At 41.8% G+C, this 26,134-nt stretch overlaps 1 protein-coding gene across 2 annotated transcripts in view; it reads left to right on the forward strand.

The window, feature by feature from the left end:
- Positions 1-291: 291 nt before the first annotated feature.
- The window catches only part of peli2 (pellino E3 ubiquitin protein ligase family member 2), a 53,257-nt gene continuing 27,414 nt past the window's right edge, over positions 292-26,134 (forward strand). The window contains exon 1 of one of the 2 annotated variants that reach the window (XM_028821363.2): positions 292-584. In XM_028821363.2, the coding sequence (XP_028677196.1) occupies positions 508-584 (77 nt within the window). In that variant the 5' untranslated portion in view covers positions 292-507. The remainder of the gene's footprint in view (positions 585-26,134) is intronic. The other variant, XM_028821362.2, reaches the window with a different exon arrangement.

The raw sequence follows: 26,134 nt of genomic DNA on the forward strand, positions 1-26,134 counted from the left end.
GTTCTATCGTATGGCACCTTTAAGAATCTCCACTCCTGGTCTTGTTTACATAACAGTGGCTCAGTGAGAGCAACGAACTCCGAGGGGTGGATAGAGACCTAGTAGAACACGATCTGTATATATAAGATCTAATTTGAATCAGACTTTAGAAGGTCAGTATTTTTTATGAAATTTTCATATTTCCGCTGCTGTTATTTTTCCAAAAAATACACGAGTCCAAATATTTTACGAGATTTGAGTTCGTCACATTATCGTTCGCCACCCCCACTACTTCGTCAGTTGGTACATGCTGCACTGTACTCCCGGCTGTTTGTGTGTCACTTATTTAGACTGAGCAGAAATGCTGAAAGGCAACCGCTGATATGGCTACGTTGAATTGCTGTGCTTTCTGAATGCTACTTGGACGTTATCCGAGGGGAAATCTCTGTGCTGGAGTGTTCTTTCCCACAAACCCGGAGTGAATTGTGAGCTGCGTAGTTTTTGTCCAGCGCCCCCCCCAATCACTCCATGTTTTCAAGCAGTCAGGAGGAGCATTGCGCCCCCACTAAAGAGCCGCTCAAATACGGGGAAATCGTCGTTTTGGGGTAAGTCAGGACGCCTCGGCAGGATGTTCGCATTGGAGCTGAAATGCTGTGCTCGCGCAGTTGCAAAAAAAAAAAAAAAAAAGACTGACTTGAACTGCAGTGTTTACATCGAGTTTACGTACTCCACTTTAGACACTTGGCTGCTTTTTTGGGTGCAACATACACTTGCGGTTGTGCCAACTTTATTTCACGCGTCACGGCAGGGCGACGTTCCGGGCGATCGAGAATGTCTTATTTTGATTGTTGCGCGTATTATGGTGTTCTTTACTTTTGACTTGGGTGAGGGATTCCGCCTCCCTGCGCAACTGTACAAAGTTAAACCTCTTTGAAACACCCTAAACTGCATCTGAATCATAAAATTACGCATTCGTTTGCTACTTAAAAACCAAGATGAATATCTAAACCCCCACAGACGTTTTTAAACCATGTGCCCGAGACCCAGAGAGTATTTTAGCAAAGATTTCCGACTAATGTTATGTAAGCAAGGGGATCCAGCTGCCAGGTTTTAAGAAACCTGCGATATGTGATTAGATCCCCTACGCCAAAAAATCAGGGGGGTGCCTGTTTCGGACAGTACTTTGCGTCAAGTCCGGAGAAGTAGAAGTCGCACATTAACAGTAGGTTTGGGGAAAGAATTATATAGCCTGAGCGGATTGGAGGACGGGAAAGCAAAAGTCCTGCAAAGCATGGCTTATGTAAGGCGATTCGCGCACATTGACATTTCAGAGCAATTAATTTGCTTTCCTGGATGGAGGCTGATTGCTGGGGTTGGGGTGCCATGCGCGCTCATTTCCTTGCCTTTGAAGTCTCTTTTGTGTGAAAGCAGGTTGCGCGGCCCCGCATCCGTGTCCCAATTCCGGTTCTGTTAAGGCTTCCTTGCGGTTCAGCAGTTGTTTTGCATTTTTTCTGTTTAGATTCGAGAGTCAGAGTAAGTAGTTGTTCATTGGTGATCTTCTGCGGTTTTATCGAGATGAAGATCGAGGGACGTTCCAAAGATTCTGTGTGGTCTCTGATTGAGCACGTGCTCTTATGTTTGTGGTGTTGCTGTGGTCCGGATGCAGGCTGCTCCTTTATCTCCCGTTTGTGATAAAATGTCTCGAGAAGAACCGATTGGGGGGTTCGGTTTCTTTTATTGCACATAATGATAATTATTTTGAAGGTATTATATGTAAGTAGTGAATCACAGTTTTTGTAACTGGACTCGACTTGATATGTAGTGTGTTTCTTTTTTCATGAACTGGCAGCACTTTTTGTACAGTCCTCGATCGCAGGTTGGCCATTGGAATGTTTCCAATTTAAGTGATCCTCCACCCAAAAACATTTCCTAGTGTGAATGCACGCCGTTCCTATATGAAGCAAGGCGACCCTTACTCCCCCCCCCCCCCCCCACCCCATCCCCCAAATTCCCCACCTCGCCAAAGCGTGCCTGCTTCCTGTGGTTCAGTGATTATGAGGTATTGTTCAGAATGTGTGGACTCTCACCCACATCAAGTGACCAGGGTGGTTAAGCCTTTTTTCCTCCTCTTGATGGTTAGCATCTCCCATTCTGTCTCCAGTTGTCACAGAACCCCTGTGTTTGCCGTCGATACCTCCGCCGTTTTTCAGAGTGCCTGTCAAGTTAGTCGGCACGCCGAGATGGTTCCTTTTTAAACACCTCGATGTACTGATTAGCCATCCACCGTAACGTGGGCTTTCAGAGCAGACATTTCCGTGTTCCATTATTGACGTGCACCTACAGCAGTTTATAACGTTATTTTTTTTCGCCTCCAGGCAGTGTTGGATTGGTACTAACATTTTGAATTGGTTTTTGATGCCAGCATTTCGACTTCAGTACTGGTGCCAAAATGGTTCTGAAGCAAAGAACAGATAACTAACTCCAAAAGCCCGCTTTACTTCAGTCTCCCTGGGGCGCCGCACTCCGCCCAACCTTTCTCACGATGGCTGTGAAGTCCCGGGGTGGGGGGGTCTTCACCACATCGCAGCAGCTGGGGGTGGGGGTGGTCGTCAGGTATTGGCCCCGTTAAGCCTCAGTCGTGTAATTTTCAATGTGTTATGTCTGTCTACAAAGGGGACTGCGATAGCAAGTGTTAATGGAAGGTTTGGGTTGGATGAGTGGGGGTGATGGAGGGGAGATTGAGAGGAAAGTTTATGTTCCTTTTCCAAAATACTGGTACTGTACCATTAAAATTTGGGGTTATTCGGTTTAATGTGCAACCCTACCTGCAGTAGAAAATTATCAGTTCTAAATACGTTGTAACTTTAATTTTTGTTTGACTATTTACAAAGCACTTTAAAGTGTACTGCATTATATAATTAAATACATTTTAGTTGTTCAAAAGGCTGATCTGCAGATGTTTTGTAGTATGTGTAGCCTTTTAACAACTCCACTTGGTGTGTAAGTGTAGGTGTAGTGTAACTAAAAATGTGCACAGCAGTTCCAACGTGTATTAGTCAAAAGTGTGGAGACCAGCAACAAAACAAGAAATTGTTCTGCAAAATAAAAATGCTGGAAAATAACGATACTGTTGGGTCTCAGTGAAAAACACCACAATTCAGAGCTAAACCATCTTTGGGGCATTGAACTCGGCAGAGTGGAGCAGACAGAAGCTGGCCAGTGCCCCGATAAGGCAAATTAAAGGACATTTTCCGTATGAACTGTATGTTTGTGGTTCACTCGGTTGTGCTTTTGCTTTGCCTTTTGTTTAAAGCGTGCTGTTTATGTGAGTCATGCGGATTGGTCTGAGTATTCTGTTTTGGGGTTTGTATGGGGTCATAGTGGTTAGTGCTGCTCTGGAGCTGGGGTTCAAGACGTGGTCCTGGTCACAGCTTATGTCTGTCCTGCACATACTGTCCATGTTTGTGTGGCTGCATTGCCTCCCCACACACCTTAGGATGTGTACATGTGAGGTAAACTGGTGACCCCAAACTTGACCAAAATGAACAAATGTGGGTATGTGTGTGAATAGACAGATAGATAGATAGATCTTTATTATCCCCAACTTTGCTGGAATAGGCCACAGCTCCCTCTTTGCTAAGTTGTGGGCATGGATGACCGTTCTTGCATTTTGTTAGTTGTAAACGTTTCCACTGTGATAAGCATCATGTTGTTGTCGATAGTTTATTTGAACTAAATGCCTGAATTTGTAGATAAGGCCTCTTCATTCATTTTTCTGTAATTATTGTAATTGTAAACTCGTTCTGTTTCACTTGTAAGATCCTTCATGTTGTTGGCTCTCTGCTGTGATGCTTCTGTTCCTCAATTCCCACTCTCTCTGCTTTTGAGCAAAGCTGCTGCCCTCTTGGTTCCTGTGAGTTGTGCATATGTCACCCTGTCATTGTTTTATGGTCCGGACTTGGCTTTAATTATTATTATTATTATTATTATTGCATATTTTGCTGATGCCCTTTCCCAGATCAGGCTATTATGTTACAATCATTTAAATGTATTTTGTTGGTATATAGACCAGTTAGGTGACTTAACCTTTGGGGAAGCACCATCCTTATAGTTTCAGTCCAGTGCCTTTTAATTCTAATCGCCAGCACCCCACCATTTTGGCAGATACCCCTTTGTTCCACTGTCGCTGGTTAGGACAGTTGCCGTCTTGGCGAAGCAGGTGATGTTTAAATTGTGCTCAGTTCCTCCTTGTTGTGTTCCTGCATGTGCCCTTCTGGGATGGCATTCTGCATACCATGGGAGCCAAGCACTTCATTAGTTGTGATTTCGCTAAGCTGTAACTCTGTGCCTGTCAGTGCGGGGCACTCAAACAGATTAATGAATTCCCCGTATGGTGCTGCGTTAGTGTTTACATGATGGCACAAGGATGGTTTCCTTTTAGTGTTTAGTGACAGGGACCAAAGACTCGCAGCCTCTGATTGGGCCTTTTCTCGTGCCCCCTGTCAAATCTTTTGTGCTGTGCTGTGCTGGGACAGCCATGCCAGCTGGTAGATGTGGCGCAGGGTTCCCCACTGTTCCTCATTGCTCATTGATGACTAAAATGCAGAATGATGTGCTCAGCCAAAAAAAAAACAAAAAGCACAAGCCTGTTCAGAGTGACGTGCCCTTTTAAACCAAAGATGGCACTCTTCTTGTAATTCCTAAAACACTTGGGGATCGTAGTTCTTGCTGGAAACTACTGATGGACTACATTTCATTTTTTTCTTCCAAAGATTTTTGGTTACAGTCCCAAATGGTATATGAATTGTTCAGTGGAATAAGTATAAATTATTAATCTGGAAAAAAGCAAGCAAGATATAGAAAATAAATGTGCAGCAGGAGAAAGGACCCTTCTTAATGGACTGTTCCCTGTTAGGGGCCATGAAGAGCAGGGATGAAGGCACCCAAGCTTAAACACTGACAGAAGAATTCATTTTCAGGCCTCCTCCAAAGTTTTCCCGGTTTGTTGTATTGATTAACATCACCATTCTGTGATCAAGAGCAGTGGGTGCAGCTCATTTGGAGCCCCTTCATGGCCACTGGCACAGTGCTTTGGACATTCTCCTTCACCTGCGTCATTCAGCAGGGTTAGAACATGGAGAGCTTGGGCAGCAGGCAGTGTGGCGCAGTGGTCAAGGCTTTGGGCTGTGGGTTCAAATCCCACCACTGACACGGTGTGACCCTGAGCAAGTCACTCGACCAGCCTGTGCTCCAATTGGAAAAAACAAAAAAGAAACGTAACCAGATGTACCTCAGATGTTGTAAGTCACTTTGGATGAAGACATCAGCCTAAAATGTAAACTTGTAGGCGACTACTTGTATGCGTTTTATTTTTCCCCACTCAGAGTGATAGTGACTCCATCTGTATGTCAGAATGGCATCAGTCAGCACAGAAAGCTAACTCGTCCAGTATTGCATACTTTCAGTGTTTTTTGACTCTTTCTTTGAGATAAAATATGAAGTCTGAAGCCATTTTCATGTGATTTGAAAGAAATGTGTACAGTAATTGCAAAAAAAAAAAAAATGTGTATATACTAGGGGGCTTCACTGACCGACCCCCCTGGCCTGCTCTACGCACCAGCCACTCTCTGCTGCTCGCATTGTGAAGAGGGGGGGCTGAGTGGACCCCAAGGAGACACAGTCACTCCTCCGACACCCCCTCCTGAATGGTGATACAATGGGAAACACATACAGTTTGTTTTTTTACCTCCTATTTGCTCGATCAGTTGCTGGCTTGCTGCTGGTGCCGCGCCGCATGATCTTCATCTCGTGTGGCACACTTCTGTCATATCACCGATGTCCATATATTCAATCTCTTTTCACTGTTCCATTATTTCACTGAGTAATAATTTCAATTTGTTTGCACTAATGTGATCTTTACTATTAGTTTTTTGAGACTTTCCAATTTTCGTACTTCCATTATCTCTGACCTGCTCTGCGTGTGTATCACAGCAACGTTTTTGAACCTCTTTATGACGTTCTACTTTATCTTCTACTCTTTGTCTTTCATTTCCGGCCCCAGGAGTGGTTAAATCTCATGGCACAAAGACGCGTCTTGCGGGACGTGAAGGTGTCTCTCTGAGAAAATCACGTCTCATCTCCTTCCAACCTTCCAAGATTTTCTTTTATAATAAAGAGAAATAGTTTTCCTCTGGTAGCCTCTTTTGCAGATTGCACCATCATGTGGCTCTTTAAATCAAGTGACCGACTAAAGAATGTAAATCTGGCACACATTCCAGTGATCTTTGTATTAAAAATGGAGACCTCTGCTTGTGTCCTGACCATTCATTCTCAGTCTCTGTCTTTGCTGTTGTTACAGTAGTTTGTGACGTGCAGTTTTAGTTGCTGAAGAGCACCTTTGCCATTGCCCAGCCGCCAAGGGCTGCATACACTGAGTAACATCTGAAGCGACCGTGAGCCATGCTGGAGATTCAGAGTGTCATGTCAGTACATCTCTGGTAGCACGAATGCTGGTGGGATTCTTTACGAGTGTCAGTCAGGATGAGTTGTGAACGTCAGCTGAGTCGGTGTCGCTTGGGACTGGTGATACATTCAGTGTAACTCGTGAAACCCAGCAGTTTAAATAAAACATTGTCAATTAAATAAAAGATTGTCAATGGTTTGTCAGCAAGTGTTTCCTACTAACAGACAATCAAAGATAGCAGTTGTAATCATTTTTGTTCCATTCTGTTTTCCTTGACTGTTTATGATGGGGTAGTTAAACAAACTTTGAAAGGATGCTGTAGTGATAATCGCCATCCATAAGACACCAGTAATAATTTATATCGTGTGACTGTATTTTCATTCTGTAAAGTGAGGACGTCTGTAGATCCCAAAGAGAAGCGGTAAATAGGAGCTGCAGTGAGCAACAGCACCAGGGGCAGCACGACGCTCGCTCTACAGCAGGTCGAAATGTGGCTGTTGGGCTCCTAGGTGCCCTTGAGTTCACACTTAGCTCGGCATTACGCTTAACTCGACGTGTCCTTTGTAATTGTTCAGTCACCATGTCTGTATGTTCTGAAGTTGGGGTTCTCTGAATACTTTATTTTGTTAGAAACTGAATGCACAGAGAAAAGTGAGACCCTGTTTACAGTATTGTCTTACACTGTATTTTCATTGTTGCCTGCCACATTCACTGTGATTCAGGAAGTTGTGATTCAAAGTAGAATGACATTCTCAAACCCCCTGAAATGAATAGGGGTCTGTTCAGCCCATTCTCGGAGCAGTAGACATGGATCAAGGCAGGAAGCAACCCAAGGCGGGATGTTAGTCCATTGCATGCATGCGCGGACTCAGGGTCAATTTACAGTCGGCAATTAACTTAGCATATACACCCTCGGGGATTTGGGAGGAAAATCCACACAGGTAAGTGAATACAAAACCCGGCATGGCTTAGGAAGTGATGAATGAAGTGCTGAGGCAGCGATTAGAGACAACAAGTATTTTATAAATAATACTGTATATATAAAACAGTTTAGCAGTTACTGCCTGTCAGCTGTTGTAAAATCAGAGCATATTTACAGTCCTATGGGCTTGTTACTTTGATATTAAAATGCTGATATGCTTTAGCCATATTGATGCAGGGCCCACATTTTTTTGTTTTAAGAACAAAGAGATGTCTAATGTAAAAAATGCATCAGTTTTGGAAAAACGGGTCCTTTGTTGAAATGTAGTAATAACGTGCAAAACGTGCAACAAGCTGTTCAGAAGATGGCAACCATTCGAATATCAACCCCTTCCTGAAAAACACCAAAATGAGTTTCTAGACCACTGATAAGAATAAAAGTGTCAAAGTGCTCGTAGGCAGTTGTGCCTAATGGGATAAGTAATCGAACGTAAAGTGCTGTGCGTACGCAAGCAACATAAGACAACAGTGTGCCTAGTAATATTTGAACAAAAAGTTAAATGAATAACGTATTTTTAAAAGGAATATATTTGCCCATTGCCTTTACGTGAGCTAGATGTTTAACACCGTTATGAAGAAATTTTTATTTAAAATAGGATTAGGGAAAATTCCATTTTGTTATGAAAATATTGACTGGTGACATGATTTAGTGCTGGTGATTATTTATGGGCCATGCATACATCATGTAGAACTTACTAATTTCGGTAAGCGTTTTCTGCTGTCCGCCCTCCCTCACCGTAACCTGTCGTCTATCAGGGAGAAGCGAAAGCTTTAGATTCTTCAAAAATTTCAATCTCCCCGGTGTTTGACAGATCTCGCCGGTTTAGGGTCTCCTAATATCAGAAACATCGATATCTTGAAGATGGACGTGTGTCTGTCTGTCTGTGTGTCATTGAGGACGGTTTAGAGCTAAAAGGGCTGGACGGAAAAACACCAAACTTGAAACTTAAGCCTATTATGAGATGACGATGTGCTGAATAGTTTTTGAGCGAAATCGTGCAAAGAGAAAGAGACACACTAGAGGAACCCAAAAACACAGTGATTCTGCAATTAATTGTAAATTCTTCTCGGCGGTTGCTATTGTGATTTTATTATCAGAAAGATCAGCATCAGAGTGATAAACAATTACTGAAATGTTATGGAATAGTTCGGGTAACTTGGTTCCTAGGGAGTAAAGCCTATTGACGCTCGCGACTGAATTTTTTTCTTTCATTAACTTCACTCGTGTTTTTTCAGCTATGCTTTTTAAACTTGTCAGCTAATATGACCAAAAGGGTATGTTGTAAGTTGTCTGGCAGCCCTGTTAACTGTGAGTTTCAGAAATTGTGATCAAGTACTCATTGGGGTGTTGTCTTGCTATTGATGTTTTATTTGCAGACTCTCGTACTTGTAAGCTACGTCATCTTCATCACCCCTTTTTGGACGATAAAACCAGGAATAAGAGAAGTAAGAAAAATAAAAACACTGTGTGTGTGTGTGGGGGCCAGTTGTGTACCACAGCAGAGCTCCTTGACTGTAGTCTTTGCAGACGTCTCCTGTGTTCCTTGTGGCATGGCTGCTGTTTGCTATTTCCTTCTTTGAGGAAGAGTGATAAGAAGTAATCCGTTTCTGACAGAGCTGTTCAGCTGTTTGTTCTTTTCCTGACCGCATAGCCATGAAGTTATCTGCCTACCAGCACTCCCTCCATCCCACCCAAATAAGCAGTCACAGAGTTCATGTGCATCAAAATGTACATGAAACTGTTTATTCAAGTCTTTAGAATGTACAGATGGTGTTGCAAAGATGAACATCTCTAAATCTTTATAAACCAAAGCAACATCTTACATTTGCTTCTTGAAGAAACAAAGTTGTACAGCTCTGTGCTCGAGTTTATTCATCCTCTTCATGGAACAGACTGGTGGAAATGAGTCTGCACAAGGGCCGTCCACAAATGAACGCCATGATAATCCTGTATGATTCTAATGTTCTAAACAATAGTGGTAATATCAAGCAGTTTAGCTGAAAAGTTGAAAGTCTAAAACGTTTAAGTACCTCATGACCTAATCAGCTTCACATCAGTTGAATACTTCCCATACCTCATTCCGAACAGACCTCAGAGCAAGACCAATGTCTCCTCATAGAGTAGTGGAGGACATCTTTATGTAACAGTTGCCTCTACTTTTAGATACGTGAATCAAACGTTCACACGCAAAAAGTTCTTTGTGCAGCTGTAAATACCTGGGAAAGGGAAATGTAGAGTCTCGTCTGATTTACGGGTATTGTTAATACTTTATGGACTCGCTCATATTCATTCTATGGGTACACCTATACCTTTCTTTCATAATCCCCTCTCTTTTTACATATCACGCCTCTGACGTTACCTAATAACTAAGTGGACTTGCCAACAGTGATGTGCGCTCCAAAACCAGCTGATAGAAAGGAAACTGGGGACATCCGGCTGTCACTGACGGGCCCGTGTTCATTCACAAAACTTTCCTAAGATAAACCTGTACTGTCATATTTTTATTTATGCCATGTTTGCATACTTCAATAGTCAAGTAGTCAAATGCCAATTACTGAAATTAGGAGTTTTAATTTTGCTGTACAACTTTTATTCATTCAGTTTTTACATGCACACAAAAAAAGATTAAGCATACAATTTAAAAATATCCTTTAAATGAGTGTACAAATTAAACATTTAAAAGAAATAAAACCAACTTTAAAAACCTCAGCTTCCAAAGTTAACATATTAATTACAATTGCTGTAGAAAATGGCACAAACTATTGTGTGAAGGTAAATGTTATGTGCCACTGTTTAGAATTGTTATCCCAGATGGAGAGCCTGGTGGAGCGAGCGGGATGTAGGCTCTCCTCTCACGGTGTGTTAATGTCCTCCGTAGCACCCTAACCCTACACCTAACCTGACAGCCTCGCTTAAACTTGCATCCAGGTGAATGTTTTTTAAGCTTTGTACTTTGTCAGCGCACCTTTAACTTTCTTCAAAGATGTCATTGCTGTGTTTTTTTTGCAGTATGAAATAAATGCTTTGCTAGTAAACATTAATCAAGATGATTGTTTATGGCAGCATGCAGCGACAGACGTGCCAGTAGCAGTAAGTGAAATGTCCCACGAGAGCCAGTAAAGTGGTGATCTTTATTGTCAATGTCAGACAATACATTTATCCCATGATACAACTCATATTGCAATTTCGGCTGAACAGTACATTTTGCACATCTCTATTCCATGATATAGTATTTTCTTTTATGAAAATTTCATATGTTTAGTGTTACTTATTATTAGACATTCATAAATCAAAACAAATACAAATCAGTGCACAAAAATAATCTTAAAATATTGGCACTGTTGCCAAATAAGACATGTTGCATGCTGATTAAGATATCTCTCATTATAATAAAAAATTCTTGGGTCGAGACGTGATGATCATCTCGGGGAGACACTTTGACGTCACACGAGACTAGACATTACAACCTGTGGAAGCAAGATCCATGAGATGGTCACTTCTGCACGTCACGCCCTACTTACAAACAATTTAAAACAAGATCACGGACATCTAACCTCTCAGCTGCTGGCATGCTTTTGGCAGACACACTTCATGTGCTTCCAGCTCTTAAAAAGTTTAGACGTTCTAGATGGCACGTCAACGACTAAGCGAAGAAGAAGGAGCAGCTATGTGCAAATTCTGAAATAAGGATAGTAATAATCAGCCCGGACCAAGTGGAGTTGACAGCCTTGTAGGTCTAATCGGGGTCAGAAATAAAAGACTTCATAAAGATGTTCAAAAACATTGCCGTGATACACATGCAGAGCAAGTTACAGATTATGAAAGCAGTAAAATTCGAAAGTATCAAAAATAAAAAAGTAAAGATCGCATTAGCACAAACAAACTGAAATTGTTACTTGGCGAAATAACGGAAGATCAAGAGATTGAATATATGGACATAGGTGATATGTCAGAAGTATGTAGATGCTGTAAGGCTTTAAAGTTTAAGTCGGAGATTTGTACATCGTCTAATTCATGTTGCCTTCCAATGAAGAGGCATGGCCGCGAGAATTAAAAGATTTGCTGTTTGGTGAAAGTGAAATCCACAAACACTACAGGCAAAATATACAAGTCTACAATAATCTTTTCACGTTTGCATCATTCAATGCTCAAAACGTACACAATAGTGGACCATACGCTATGAGAATCTGAGGTCCCGCAACAATTAAAGCTACGACAAGTTTATTTTCGAAGAAACCACAATTCGGTTAGGCGTATATTTATGATCATGGAGAAACGATGCAACATAGAATCGAAAGAGTATGTAACAATTCCCATGAAAATAACAATCTCTTTAAATTGTATATCCAGATAACCAAACCCAGGGGTGGGCGAGCAAAGCGAGCAGGGTGCAGAGCCCCCTAGTGCTATTAAATATTCCACTGTATTCTGTACACGTGACGATGAAGTTTCTGCAGTGAAGAACTTTCCAAATTTAGATGTTTTTGTTTTTTTTCTGAATTAACATCAAACATTTCTCCAGCAGTGGCCTTTATTTCTGACTTGAATGCCTTGCTGACTCGGTAGTTGGGTGCCCTGACTAGATCTTTGAAGAACTTGCAGTGTTGTTCATCCTTTTAAGAAAATATTGGAATGTCAGCACCCCAGATGAAGCTGATGCCTCTCCACTGTGACACTATCCTCTGCACTTGATACGCTCACTGGGTACAGACGTGGCATCGGCATCTTGGCTGCTTTCTCTGTCCACCATGCTGGACTTGTGCTGCTGAGGGCAATGCAAGATCCACTGCACTGTGCGGGTAATTCCTCCTTGCTGTACTTGACCCCTGTAAAGGTGTATCAAAGTCTCAAACACTCATTCGCACATCGGTGGCTTGTGAGAACTGCAGTTAGCTTCTTCCAGCAGCTTCTGAGTCTATCATGAGAACTTTTCCAGTACAGTGATGTTTGTGCTTTGACAGTTCCAGTGGAGTCTGATTTGAAAGCAAGACTGTAGAAGCAGCAGTGCTTTTATGGAATGATGGAGTGGTTCACTCAATTAAGTGTGTGAGCAAACCACTTAACCTGAAGTCCCAGCTCGTGTTCATGTACAGTAACGTTGTGTGCCAAAAACTTCTCTTTCACATCATTACACAGACGGTGGATCCTGGTTGTATCAAAGTGCTGTCAGTTTGTCGTGTCATACCTCAGTTGTAGTTTTAAATCCTCTTCTTTCGACGAAAGATGTTCAAGTTTGCCTTTGCATTTCATTTCAGTCCCCTGGTATTGTCATTCAATATGTGTTACAAGGCCACATTTTGTATTTGCAGTATTGGGCATCTACAAATTCAATGCAGTGTGAAGTTTTGTCTCCTGCCTACTATGTGGCACTAACAGTGGGCCTGACTGCCACTGCTGAGGAGCAGTAGATGGCATTTCTCATCGTGCCATTTTGGAGTGCTGGGGATTGAGAATCTCCATAGATGTGAAGGTGGGATTGAGATAGGTGGCCACCAACTGAAACAAAAGCATCGCCATCCACCACAGCTCACCTCGCCGGGCCTCAGAAGACTTGTTTTGACATAAGCCTTGTGCTCTGCTGAATTTTATCAGTTCCTTCACTCGCCCCGAATCCTTCAGCATTCCTTCATTTACAGTTACAGTGCCGTTTTATGACTTTTGGAGTTTACTTCACAGAAGCATGATTTAAAAGAGTAATCCGACTTATTGTTTGTATCGTGCACTGCTCAGACACAACATTAAAACCACCTGCCTAATATTGTTTAGGCCCCCCTTGAGCCACCATAAACAGCTCTGACCAGTCGAGGCATGGACTCCACCAGACCTCTGACGTTTTGCCTAAAAGTTAGCAGCAGATCTTTTACGTCCCGTGAGTTGCAAAGTGGGACCTCCATGGATTGGACTTGTTTTTCTTGGACATCCCACAGGTGCTTGGTCTGATTGACATCTGGGGAAACGTGGAGGCCACGTCAACACCCTGAAGTCTCCGTCAACTTCCTCAAAACATTCCTGAACAATTTTTGCAGTGTGGCAGGGCGCGTTATCTTGTTGAACGAGGCCATTGCCATCAGGGAATCTCATGTACATGGTCTGCACAGAGTTTTAGGTAAGGAGGTAGGACGTGTCAAAATAACATCCACATGAATGTCAGGATCCCAGGTCTCCCAGCAGAACATTGCCCAGAGCATCACAGTGCCTGTGCTGGCTCAACTTCTTCCCATAGTCCATCCTGCTGCTATCTCTTCCCCAGGTAAATGACACACATACACCTGGCTGTCCATATGATCTCCAAAAAAACACAATTTCATTGCTTCATTGTCCAGTTCTGACTTTCACATGCCCATTGTAGGCACTTTGGGTGCCTACATGCAACCCCTTCTGCAGCAAGATCTCTCATGGCCAACATCAAGTTTCTCAGCAGTTTGTTCCACAGTGGCTCTTCTGAGGGATCGGACCAGACCCACTAGCCTTTGCTCCCCACACGCAGCAATGGCCCTTGGGTGCCCACGACTCTGTCGCCGGTTCACTGGTTGTCCTTTCTTGGACCACTTTTGGTAGGTACTAACCACTGTGCACCAGGAACACCCCATAAGACCTGCTGTTCTGGTGATTTTCTGACGCAGTTTTCAAGCCATTACAATTTGACCCTGGTCAAAGTCGCTCATTTTTCCTGCTTTTAAGAACCGACTGTTCACTCGTTGCCTGACATATCCGCTCCCTTGTGAGGTGCCATTGTAATGAGATAGTTGATGCCATTCACTTCACCTATTGGTGGTTGATGTAGGGTGCAGTCGAAACAGGAGTGTGCCTCCCAGATGACAGCTGGGACTGTGTAAGTGCTAAATAATCCGAGATATACCAGCTTGACATCTCTTTATCAAACAATAGTTCAGCGTATCGATCTCAAATTAGCAGCATGATGTGACTTATGAGAACTTGCTCAGCGTATACCAGCAGTTAACAGAAAGTCTGCATTACATTCAGTGGCCTAGAAGAATACTTTAATGCATTTGTGTGCTGTGAAATCTCTGAAGTAGCACACTGTGAGCAAGGAATACAACTCTGCCAACCATTACTGAGACTTATGCTGCTTCAAGAATGTCGACACTTCGCGTTTACCGTATGTAGCACAAACCGTTTCAATGACGTAGTGCACGTGCAGCTAGGTAGTACCAGCTGACACTAAGAGCAGGGCCATCTTAACAGAATTACAGGCCCCCGGGCAGAGCGGTGCACTGGGACCCCCACCTACACAACCACTCGGCAAGTCACAACATACATAGATTAGCATGGGCACCCCTGGGGAACCGCCCAGTGTGCCCATGCGTTAAGACGACCCTGATGAAGAGTACTCTTCTAAATTATGGCGTGCATCGTATTCATGACCAAACTGTTTTGCAGACATCTCTGCTAATATCCCCTGTCCAGTTGCCATTGCGCTGGACTTTTGGTGCAGGATGTGGTCTTAATTTGTTTCTGTGTATACAGTGTGCCCTGTCTAACACATGGTTACACATACAGTAGTCACATGTGCCAGCATCACTAAGCCAATACTAGAACAGGGTGCCAGGCCATCATTTGTTTTTTTCACTTGTGTTATAGTAGTAGGCAGTGTGACAGGCGGCCCTTCTGTATATATTCCGGGGGAGCAGCTATGGACATCTCACTACCTCCCCCGGGACGCTTGGTGGCAGCCTCCCTGGCTGACGATGGTGCCTCAGTTTCCCGCAGGGTTTCCTGGGAGATGGAGTTCTCCACAACCCTGTGGGGAGCTGGGGTGGCCGCCAGGGGGTGCTGCATGGAGCCAGGAACCCACCTGGATATCTCTGCAGCCCCACCCGGAAGTGCGATTAGCCGCAGGTGATCAAGCACCTGGAACACTTCCGGGTGGGCTATAAAAAGGGCCAGTATCCACCACTCAACAGCCAGAGTCGGGAGGAGGAGGACTAAGCCTGAGGAGGAGTGGTGGTGCCAGAAGGATTGTTGTGGTTATTGTGAGTGTTTTTGGGACTGTGTTGGGCCTGTGGGACACGGGGAAGGCGTGCCCCACGGCTGAAGAAAAATACAAGAGTGTTTTATTTAAGTACGTGCCTCTGTCTCAGTCTGTGCCGGGTTGGGCGCTATATAGCACCTTTCACAGCAGACATTTTGCTGCATCAACTCACTTTTAGCCAGACTTCTCTTATCTGAACCGCTGGCTCCTCACACTTTACTCATCCGTCCATTTCCTGTAGTTACAAGGTGTGGTTACTACTGAAGTCTTGGTAAGCACCACTTCAGAATCTTTGGAGCCATTTGAGTAATTATTGTTCCTGCCTGCATCTCCTAGAGGGCTTTGTTTTCCCCCTCACCTCAGGCCAAGAGTCTGGGTGTCATCCTCGACAGCACTCTTATCTTTCCAATCTCACATTAATAACATCCCCCGGTCTGCTTACTTCCACCTACGTAGTATTAATCACATCCGCCCCTCCCTCACTCCCCATACTACTGCCATTCTTGTTCACAGTCTTGTTACTTTTCGTCTGGAGTATTGCAATTCGCTCTTCTTTGGTCTCTCTAATAAATGTCTCCATAAGCTTCAGCTAGTCCAGAATTCTACTGCTCACATCATTACTCGAACCCTGTCTATCCACCATATCAGTCTGGTCTTGCAGCAGCTTCATTGGCTCCCAGTTAAGTTTTGAATTGATTTTAAAATTCTGCTGTTAACATTTATGGCCATCCATAACCTCGCCCCTCCAAATCTGTCTGACCTTCATATTGCCATTACCTCCTGTAACCTTAGATCCTCTTCCTCCATCCATCTGACCTTCCCTCTCACCCGTCTAACCACCATGGGGAGCACAGAGCATTCAGCCGTTCTGCTCCCAAGCTCTGGAACTCACTACCTACTGAGCTTAGAATTATCGAATCATTCTCAACTTTCAAATGTAACCTTAAAACCCATCTGTTTAAAATGGCTTTTTCACTGTGATTACAGTGGCTTTGTTTGGTTTTCATTTTTATATTTTCTGATGTTTTAAGTTATTTATAATGTGATTTTTTTTTTATTTATTGTTTGTTCAGTGTCCTTGAGTGCTTAGAAAGGCGCCTTGTATAAATACAAAAAATGTATTATTTGTAATTGAAACTCACGAAAAGTGAACTTTGTTGAAATTGACAGTTGCATAACTCCGACTTATAAATGGCTTTTTAATTATCTTCATGTGGATTGCATCTGACCTGTAAGCTGTGATCAGAAGTGTCAGGTAAGTCTGACATCTTGGTTTGTGTGATGAAGGTGTCGAGCTGTTCCTGGCGGATTTGCATAAAGATGCGCTTGTTTTGCTCGCCACTCGTCTTGGTCTCGCCACCTCCCACTACCTCCTTCCTTCACAACGTTACACTTTTCCTTGTTCTTTTTCGTTTTTCATTCTAGATTACTCCAGTAAGATTGCATGTTGCTGCTCTTGCCGTGAAGTGCAGTATTTATTTCAAGCTGTGCTTTGTCAGTTGGGTACTTGTGATCAGAGCTGTTACTTGTTAATTTAATCAACAAAGCTTGTTTTAATCACATCCGTTCTTATTTCAGTGATTGAATTGCTCAGCAGTTAGCAGGGGTCGCCAAATGTAATCTGGACCAGAGACAAAGTGCATGTACATGTCTGGCCAGGCCCTTCTCACAATATTGTGCCTAAAGATTTGCATTTGGTGGCTTTATGAGGTTTGTTGGATTGTTTTTTATCGGTGATCAATGCTTACCTCAGCTACCCGGTGATCAAATGATGGGTGTGACAGTTTTTTGGGTCCCCGTGACCCCTTGAACCCTCAGATCACACGTCAGACACCAGGTAAAAGTCCAAATATTATATTTATTAGGACAAAATGTGCACAAAGCACCCTCTTCTCCACAATATTCAAATAAACACAATAAAAAATCAATAATCCTCCTCACTCCCAGACGCGTTGCCACCCTTCCACCCAGCTCAGCTCATCGTCCTTTTATATTCCCTGACCCGGAAGTGGTTCCAACCCTACAGTCCATGTGACTCCTTATCACTTCCGGGTCAGATAAAAAGTCCTTTTCTTCATCCCGGAAGCACGTCATTTCCTTTGTCGCCTTGCCTACGACGTACTTCCGGGTTATAGGGCACAAACAGCTCTCTGGGCCTCCCTGCAGCGTCATCTGTTGGCCCCTGTGGTATCCAGCAGGGCTGTAAAGGAAAACTCCATCATCCATGATTCCCTGCTGGTATTCGGGGCACTTCCATGCCGCAGGAAGAGCTCCATCTGGCAGCCTGGGGGTGTTGGCTGGGATGACAGGCCGGCCATATCCCACATGGGGTACAGGGAACATGACCTTGATGGTCATAATTTTGGGCATTTTATTTGGCAGTGCTTCCTGGCTATGTGGAACGCCATCTGTTCTTGTAAACACAGGTTGGTATGTTATTCACTTTGTATTCTTGCGTTGTGTTTAGAACCATTCAGTGATAAGGACACTCAGTGGATGACGCTACTCCTCAATCTGAACCCTTAGCATTCACATGCCTACAATGCCACAGTGAATATAGTTGTTACTACCTGTCTCCGATCTTCACTGGCCAGTCTCACTCATTTTGTTTTAGACCTCTGACTTGAGCAGATGCTTCCTTTGTGTGCCATCTTCATTCCTTCTGTCCTTCCTCATCCAGTTTCTCAGACTTTTATTCTGCAGACCACTTCCTCACTTTGGTTTGTCCTGATTCCAGAGTCTTGTTTTTGTTGACCTGTACTTCAAGGCAGCTACTTTATCTTCAAGGGGCATCTTGAGTCCTCTTGTTTAACTTTTTAATCTATTCCAGAAGTTTCTGTTTGCTTTCTGGCCTTTTGTGGCTCATACTGTTTGTGGACAGCAGTGTCTGAATGATATTTCAGTCTTTATGTACAGTAGACAGGGGACTACAGAGGACCAGACAGTTTAAAAAGTATCCTGTTAAATAAAACTTACCGTATATCCTCACGTATAAGTCGGGTCTTGAAACACGAAAAATCGATCATAAAATCAGCCCCTGACTTATACGCCCGTTCAAAAGTGCGAAACTTAATTATTATTATTATTTTTTACATCTTCTTGCCTCCTCCAATCTCGCACCACTTTCTCAGACACATTGAATTTTATTTCAGCAGTGCAGTTACCAATTTCTTTCGCCACTTCAACAACTTTTAATTTAAAACCAGCTTCATATTTTCTTCTGATAATTTTAAATTCCTATTGTTTATCACAATATGTCATAGTTACATATTATAGTTTCCATTAATATTTAATTATGGTTATTATTCAAATGTATTTTGATGAGCAACATTTTTGTTTTTGTTGCCAGCTGCAACAGCTACTATGTTTCTTACTGTGATTACAGTAAACAAAATACAGCTGGCCGTTTGAAAAATATTAATTTTTAAGTAAATGGCAGCTACTTCAAGCAATTAACCTTAAGCCTTCTTTATAGTTTGAGCAAATACAAGTCACACAGGAAAGTGAAAGGCATCCCTGCACATCATGCACAAGTACATCAGTGGGTATGAGACGCACGTCTTCTTCTATGGCACAGTCTTTAACAAATCGTATTCAGTTCATCACACATACTCTTACTCTGGTTCTGCGGGGTCAAGATCATGCAATATTATTATTTTTGACTCCATGTTTTAAAAACCAAGCTCTGTGGCGACATACCAGACGGTTCTAAAGAGGTAGGAACTCAGCTGAGTGAAATCCATCCTGCAGGCTACCGATGACAGTGCCAATGAGATGGGTATTATCAACATTCTCGTTTGCTTTTCACTAAGCCATTTATTGTTTCTGTAGTTGCTAGGAATGTTAGCAAAAACTTTCTTTTGTAATTGTTGATGTTACTACACCACCGTGGGATGCGTAGGAAATTTGGCCTATTAAACTAAAAACCTGTATAGGAACATGGGCTCTTTATTCCTCAATAAAGCATACTAATCTTCTAATTTTCACAAAAATCTGACATTGTTGTACAATATGTGTGTTAGTTGCAAACCAAAGGTGTATCTCTCACTTTCCTGATGTTGTTTCTGGGTAGCCATGTTATTCGTAGGGGCACAGAAATTGAGTCTGCCAAGTTTGTCCCCTAATGGCTCAAATGGTGTGTAAGCGTTTAAGGAACAGACAGACAGATATCTCATTTTAGATGTTACTCCTAAATATATTGATAGGGAAAGTGCTGTCTTTGCTTCTACGGGCTTCTTTTTCTGCAAAGAAACATAACTTCTGTTGAATTTGAATCCCTTTGATGCTGAATCGACTGATACTGGTGGGAGTCTCACTTTGGGCGTTAACAGAAGTCTTTAAATGTCCGCTTTTCTCGAATGTTGTAAGCGGTCTTTTCCCCAGTGGGGTTTTCTGTCTTTCAGATTGTTGCACAGAATGGTCGGCGCCTACCTGCTCTGCTGTAAGACAGAAGTTCTAACAACAACTTCACTGACTTTTACTGAATGTGGCAGTTCATGAACTATCAAGATTTGTATGCTTTGGAGTTGTTTAGGAAACTCCACAATTTTTCTGCAGACTCTGAAACTTACTGTATATACTCGCGTTTAAGTTCTCCCCTGTGGATAAGTCAGGGCTTGACTTTACCGTATGATTTCCAGTATTTTATAATGTTGGTCATATAAGTCAAATGAGGAAAACTTGCGCTATTGGTCCAAGAGATTACGATATGCTAACGCCCACCTGAGAAAGTAACCACGGAGCACAGCCTTTTTTTTCAATGTGGGTGCGACAATGCACTCCTAACCACCCCCCCCCCATTGTGTCCAAATACCTGAACTATTTCCGAAGGGACGTTTGCACTGTTTGGTGTTTTTTGTGGTGTCTCACACCCTCATACACCTTGATCGTAACAGCAGCTCTTATCTATGATGGTGCGTTCGATCAGAAGAAAATTTGAAGCTGGTTTTAAATTGAAAGTCATTGAAGTGGCGAAAGAAATTGGTAACTGTGCTGCTGCAACAAAACGTAATGTGTGTGAGAAACTGATGAGAGATTGGAGGAGGCAAGAAAATGTAAAAAAAAAAATTAGGTGTCGTATTTTTTGAACGGTTGCATAAGTCTGGGTCTGATTTTATGATCGATTTTTCAGGTTTCAGGATCTGACTTATACGCGAGTATATATCCATCCATCCATTATCCAACCCATTATATCCTAACTACAGGGTCACGGGGGTCTGCTGGAGCCAATCCCAGCCAACACAGGACGCAAGGCAGGAAACAAAAAACCCCGGGCAGGGCGCCAGCCCACCGCAGGCGAGTATATACAGTAGTCATAATATCATTTGGAAGTTTCATCTGAAGACGTCACTATGATTTAGTATTCTGCTCCTTGTTACGTTCATTGCCAAGTTCTTAAAGGTAGTTCAGTGTACCAAAGTGGTGGTCTGCCGCCCTCTCCAGTGGGTGTTCCTGCCTTATGCCCAGTGCTTGCTGGGACAGACTCCAGCTCCCCAGCGACCTGCTTTGGATATGTGAGTTTAGAAAATCGATGGATGGATGGATTGTTACATGAAAACAAACCATTCATTTTAAAATTATGTTGATATTTTTTCTTTTATTCACATAGAGTAATTATGATTTCTTAAAAAATTGTGGCTATAATGTAATTTTATAGTTCACCAAATGCTCATGAAAGCTAGCTGTTAATGGGTTATGCTAATAAAGGCATGTAATTGATAGTAAAATGCCATCCTCGTATTGGTGAACACTGCAGAGCTCATGACTTCATTTCCTCACATTTATTTAGCACTCTGTGTAGGGCCTATGATCACGCAGCCTAGCAGTCCTATAAATGGTGATATCTGAATATCTGAAACACTAGAGAAAATAATACAATACAGTACGCACATAACGTAATGAGGGTTCCACCTGATTTTGTTAGTGTTTTGTGAGATACATGTTTTAAAATTATTTTTTTAAATGAATACTGTAACCACCAGGAAATATGGCCTTCATTGAATGGAGATATTGGCCTTCTAATCACATGTTGACTTGTGTTTTTCTTGTTGATAATGAATCAATGCAGTAGAAAAAAAAATGTTGTAATTAATGACGTTCACAATCAGAGGGCTGATTACCAGCTCAAAGAACAATCATGAAGTGGAGTGGGTGACTCTACCATTGGAAGTGTAGCTTCTGTGCTTACGGATGTCGAGTTGCAAATTAGGACTGTCAGACTGAATGTCAGTCACAATTCAAGCATATTTGAAGGAAAAAATGAACGTTGGCATGTAAAAGAAAGATAGTTTTATTACTTCATGCTAATTTTGGCATTCTGTTACTCCAGACATGCCTGGCAGTATTGCACAGAATTTGTTTTTCCATGATCCCCAGTTTTTATCCTTTTGAATGGTCATCTTGTATTGTCATTAGTTAAATGGACGGCCTTGTGTTTCTCAAACACACTCCTTTACAATGAAGTTTAGGACTTGTGTTTTTTTTCCTGTCACCGCTCTGCTTTTGGGTCTGTAGTTGTGTAACGAACCCATTTGTAAAAACCTCTCCACCACACGAAATGTATCATTCTGCTCCGATCCCATTTTATTTCATTCTTGAACCTAAGATCACTAACTAATTTCAGTTTTATTATATACCTGTTAAACATCTATTGTAAAAAAAACAAAAGCATTTTTCATTAGGGGCAGCAGGAAATAACTGGCATATTTTAGGATTTACTATTGCTACAGTATTACAAGAGCTTTAAAATCACCATTTTCAAGAGACCTTTCAGTGTCAGCAATGCTACTTCAGCCACTACGCAGCTTCGCACGGTCTGTGTATTAGTTAGCCGACAACTTGACACACTCCACTCTTACTGATATGTTAAATAATTGAACAATGGAATAAAAAGGCATACATACAAGGTCTTATTTAAATAATATTTCATAAAAGGCATTCCTGCAAAACAAAATCCACTTTTTTGATTGAGTCACATTTCCTAGCTTAATAATTAAGTAGGAAGTAAGAAAATGTTTGTTTGCTTTGCAGTATAAGTTAAATTCCTGAACTGGAGTGAGAGTTGTGAGAAGGCCTTACTTCATTATTAATGCCTTTTATGCGTTATGGCCTAGTGTTAGATCAACATCTCAAAACAGCTTGCAGTGACTTCTTTATAGAAGGCACATTATATTTAACCAACTGTGTAAAAAGCCCGGGGTCCTAGAAACTATTGAAATGTGGAGATGTCAGGTAATTGAAAGGAACTTCTCTGGGTATCTCTGTCCTAGGAGGATACGTTTTGCTGACGTGCTTGCATCGCTTGTGCATTAGCGGCGGGAGGAAAAGTGAAAGGGATACCGTTTTACCGATGTTAGCGGCTAAGCGACTTTGTCTTTCTTCTGAGGTTTCGTTTTGCTGACATGCTGGCCCCGCTTGTGTCATTAGCTGCTAAGCGAGTTTTCTTTTTCCTCGGATTGTGGAGCTCTTACCCCGACTCCACCTCTCACTTCTGGGACGGACAGACACACACACTTCTATGTGTAAACATTTATATATAAGATGACCACAGTTATTAAAATTTCACAAATCTTTTCATTGGCTGAAATCACTGCTACAAAGTGAATTGCAGTGTGTGACTAACTACAAGATTGTTTTCTTGCTTTTCCAAGACTTGAATTGTGTCACTCAAGGTGAGGGTAATGTGGGCTGCCGAAACAATCACAGGAACACAGCACAAATGTAAATCAATGAACACCATAAACCCCTCAGTCGCAGTATGCCTGCTTAGAAGTGGAACACACTGAATTGACTTATCAAATCACTGTTCACAAACTGGGTTCTACGGGGTCTTCACCCCCAGGGATGCTGGTTAAGTGTAGGTGGTCGCGGTTACTGAGGGGTCCGTTCTCTCATTTCAGTGCTTTCTATTGTTTGTTACTGTGGTAGCTTCCTGATGACCATTCATAGTTGTTTGTACCAAATTTTTGTAAATTGCTGTGTGTAAATCATTTGGTAGATTAAGTATTTCCTCAGTGTTATGATTATTAAATATCTTTATGATACTACATTTTGTACATTCAGTCATTTCGTTTGTGAAGCACATATAGACTTGCAGTGCTTCTTTTAAGCGACAGTGCATGAGTCATAAGCACGTCATGCTTTACAAATGGGCCATGAGAAAAAGGTAAAAATAGTAGTAATAGTATGAATATCCTCTTTAATAAAATCCCTGTGTGCGTCCAGGTGTGTGTGTGTCTTCTGGTGAAGTGCGCATGCGCGATATTACTGTCAGAGAAAATTACAGACCTTTTACGGAAATACAAACCAGTATTACTGCGAGAGGAAATTAAAGGTACACAATACAGTGACGCATATTACAGCCACATACAAGCCAGTATTACTGTCAGAGGAGATTAAAGGCGTATTACTGACGCGCACGCCTGTATTACCACCAGAGAAGATTAAAGGTATATTACGGACGTACAAGCCAGTATTACTGTCACAGAAAATTAAAGACACACAATACACGGCGGCAGCCCACGAAGAACGGTCAGCTCAGCAAGTAAACATCAACAAAAGAAAGGCTGAAAGAAAGAAAAATACGACCAACAAAAAGAATGAGGTCAAAGTCCCTTGCCATTTAATATAGACTGTTCCTACTAATGTTTATGCACTACTGTTCTAGCGCCCGTTATTGTAACGGGCTAAATGACTAGTAACGAATAAACATACAAGTAGAACCTGGAATTTCTAACCTTCATTTGAATCTAGTTGAATATATGCTTATTTTTAATACAGATCTTTAAACTCTAATTTCAATTAGTACTGGAACTCTCTTGAGATATCCTTGTAACATCATCTTTAGTGAAGGAGTCCGCATGATGGCATTGAAACGCCTCTCTTAGTCATTTAGCAGTGCAGCAAAATGCTCTTTACAGCTGTGGAGTTACAACACATATGAGGAGGCAAAAAATACTAACACAGTACACAGAGTGGCGTATTTTTAACATTTCTAACAAATTATAGGTAAATCAGTGTTTTTTGTTTCAGTCGAGTAATCCGGTTGTGAAAGCTGAAGTAGTAACACACAAAACAAGCAGTGCAGTAAGGAGCAGCACTTACTACTAAGCGTGAGTTCTAACTTGCCAATGAACTTGGGTCATTTTGAAAATGTTTTTCCCTCATCCTTTGCTTTGTTTTGCTGGACTGATGTTGGGAGCCACTGAGTTGGTGCCTGTGGCGTCGTCAGAGCACAGAATCTGAACTGCATGCGCCCTCTTTGTGGATTTAGCATATTCTACGTTCATGTGGCCTTCTCCTACTTCCTCCTTTAGCAAAAGATGTGCTGTCAGGTCAGTTTGTTTTTGAAAGTCTACATTTTCTGATGAGCTCACGCACCCAGTGATGCACTGGAGTTCAGTCTTACATTTTTGTTACCAGGACTGGCTCAGAGTATCTGACCGAACAGAGAACATGATTACGAACATGAATTAGTCAGAGGTACTTTTTGCAGTTCGTCTTTTTCAGCTTTTGCTAATGTTTGTTCGGATACCATTAAATGATTGAAAAAAAGAGTTCAATATAAGTCTCTCCTACAAAGAGATGGTCATATAGAACCTGGGGAAATTCCTTGATTGTGTGTTTCTTATGACAAAGAGAAACTATTGGTGAGCGAAAATGTTTATTTATGTCTCTCTGTTATATAAAAAAAATCCTGGGACGAGACGAGACTTTTTTAAGAGATTTTTTCAAGTCCCGTCCTCCTCTCAATCATATTCAACCACACACACGGTCCTCTCACCGCTCATTCTTGTGAATGCTTTTGACAGACACAATTCTTGCTCTCTCAGCTCTTATACATTTTAATGTTTTCCTCACTTTAAGTTCCTAATCAAAGAAGACGTCCAAATCTTATTGAAGAATTAAATCACAAAGGGTTATCAACAGAAAAAATGAGTACACGGGCAATCCTAGCACCGAGAAACGATGAAGTCAAACAAATTAATGCCAAAAATGACGATCAGTTACATGGCAAATTGGTTAAATGCGTATCAATAGACTATGCTGAAACAGTTGGTGGTGATGGTGCGGAAGATGAAAACATCAACTTACAATATCCCGAAGAATATCTACAACCGTTAACACCGTCCAGTCTTCCACCGCACAAATTACTGTAGAAAGTCGGTTGTATCCAAGAAAGGTAACATAGTACATCTCCCGTGGATAACATTAGACACCAAAGGAGATCTTGATATGCCATTCGTATTAAAACGTTAACAGTTTTTCGTTAGAATAGCTTTTGCTATGACGATCAACAAATCACAGGGACAAACATTCAGAAAAGTTGTTTTATTTAATAGAGAGAAAGAAACAAAATTCAGTCACGGGCAGTTATACGTTGTGTTTTCACGATGAAAGTCCAAACACAGAATCAAAATTCAATGTGACATTGACGAAAATTTAATTCAAAAAATTGTTTTTACTTAAGTTTTACAGTAAAAGTGTTAAGTTTTAAAAGTATTTTAATGTTTAATTTCAAAGCCAAACAGAAAAAAATCATATTACACAAAGAATAACTCTAATGCAACATGAAACATAATTTACTTTCAAATTATTATGTTTTACTATTTTTTAATATGGTTAATTACTTGCTGTAATGTAAAATAGTTAGCAAATTGTACATCCGTATCCCCATACACAAGTGGCAGAACTACAAAGAGCCATGGAGGTCTGTGAA

The sequence above is a fragment of the Erpetoichthys calabaricus genome, chromosome 16 (assembly GCF_900747795.2).
Source record: "Erpetoichthys calabaricus chromosome 16, fErpCal1.3, whole genome shotgun sequence".
Taxonomy (NCBI): domain Eukaryota; kingdom Metazoa; phylum Chordata; class Cladistia; order Polypteriformes; family Polypteridae; genus Erpetoichthys; species Erpetoichthys calabaricus.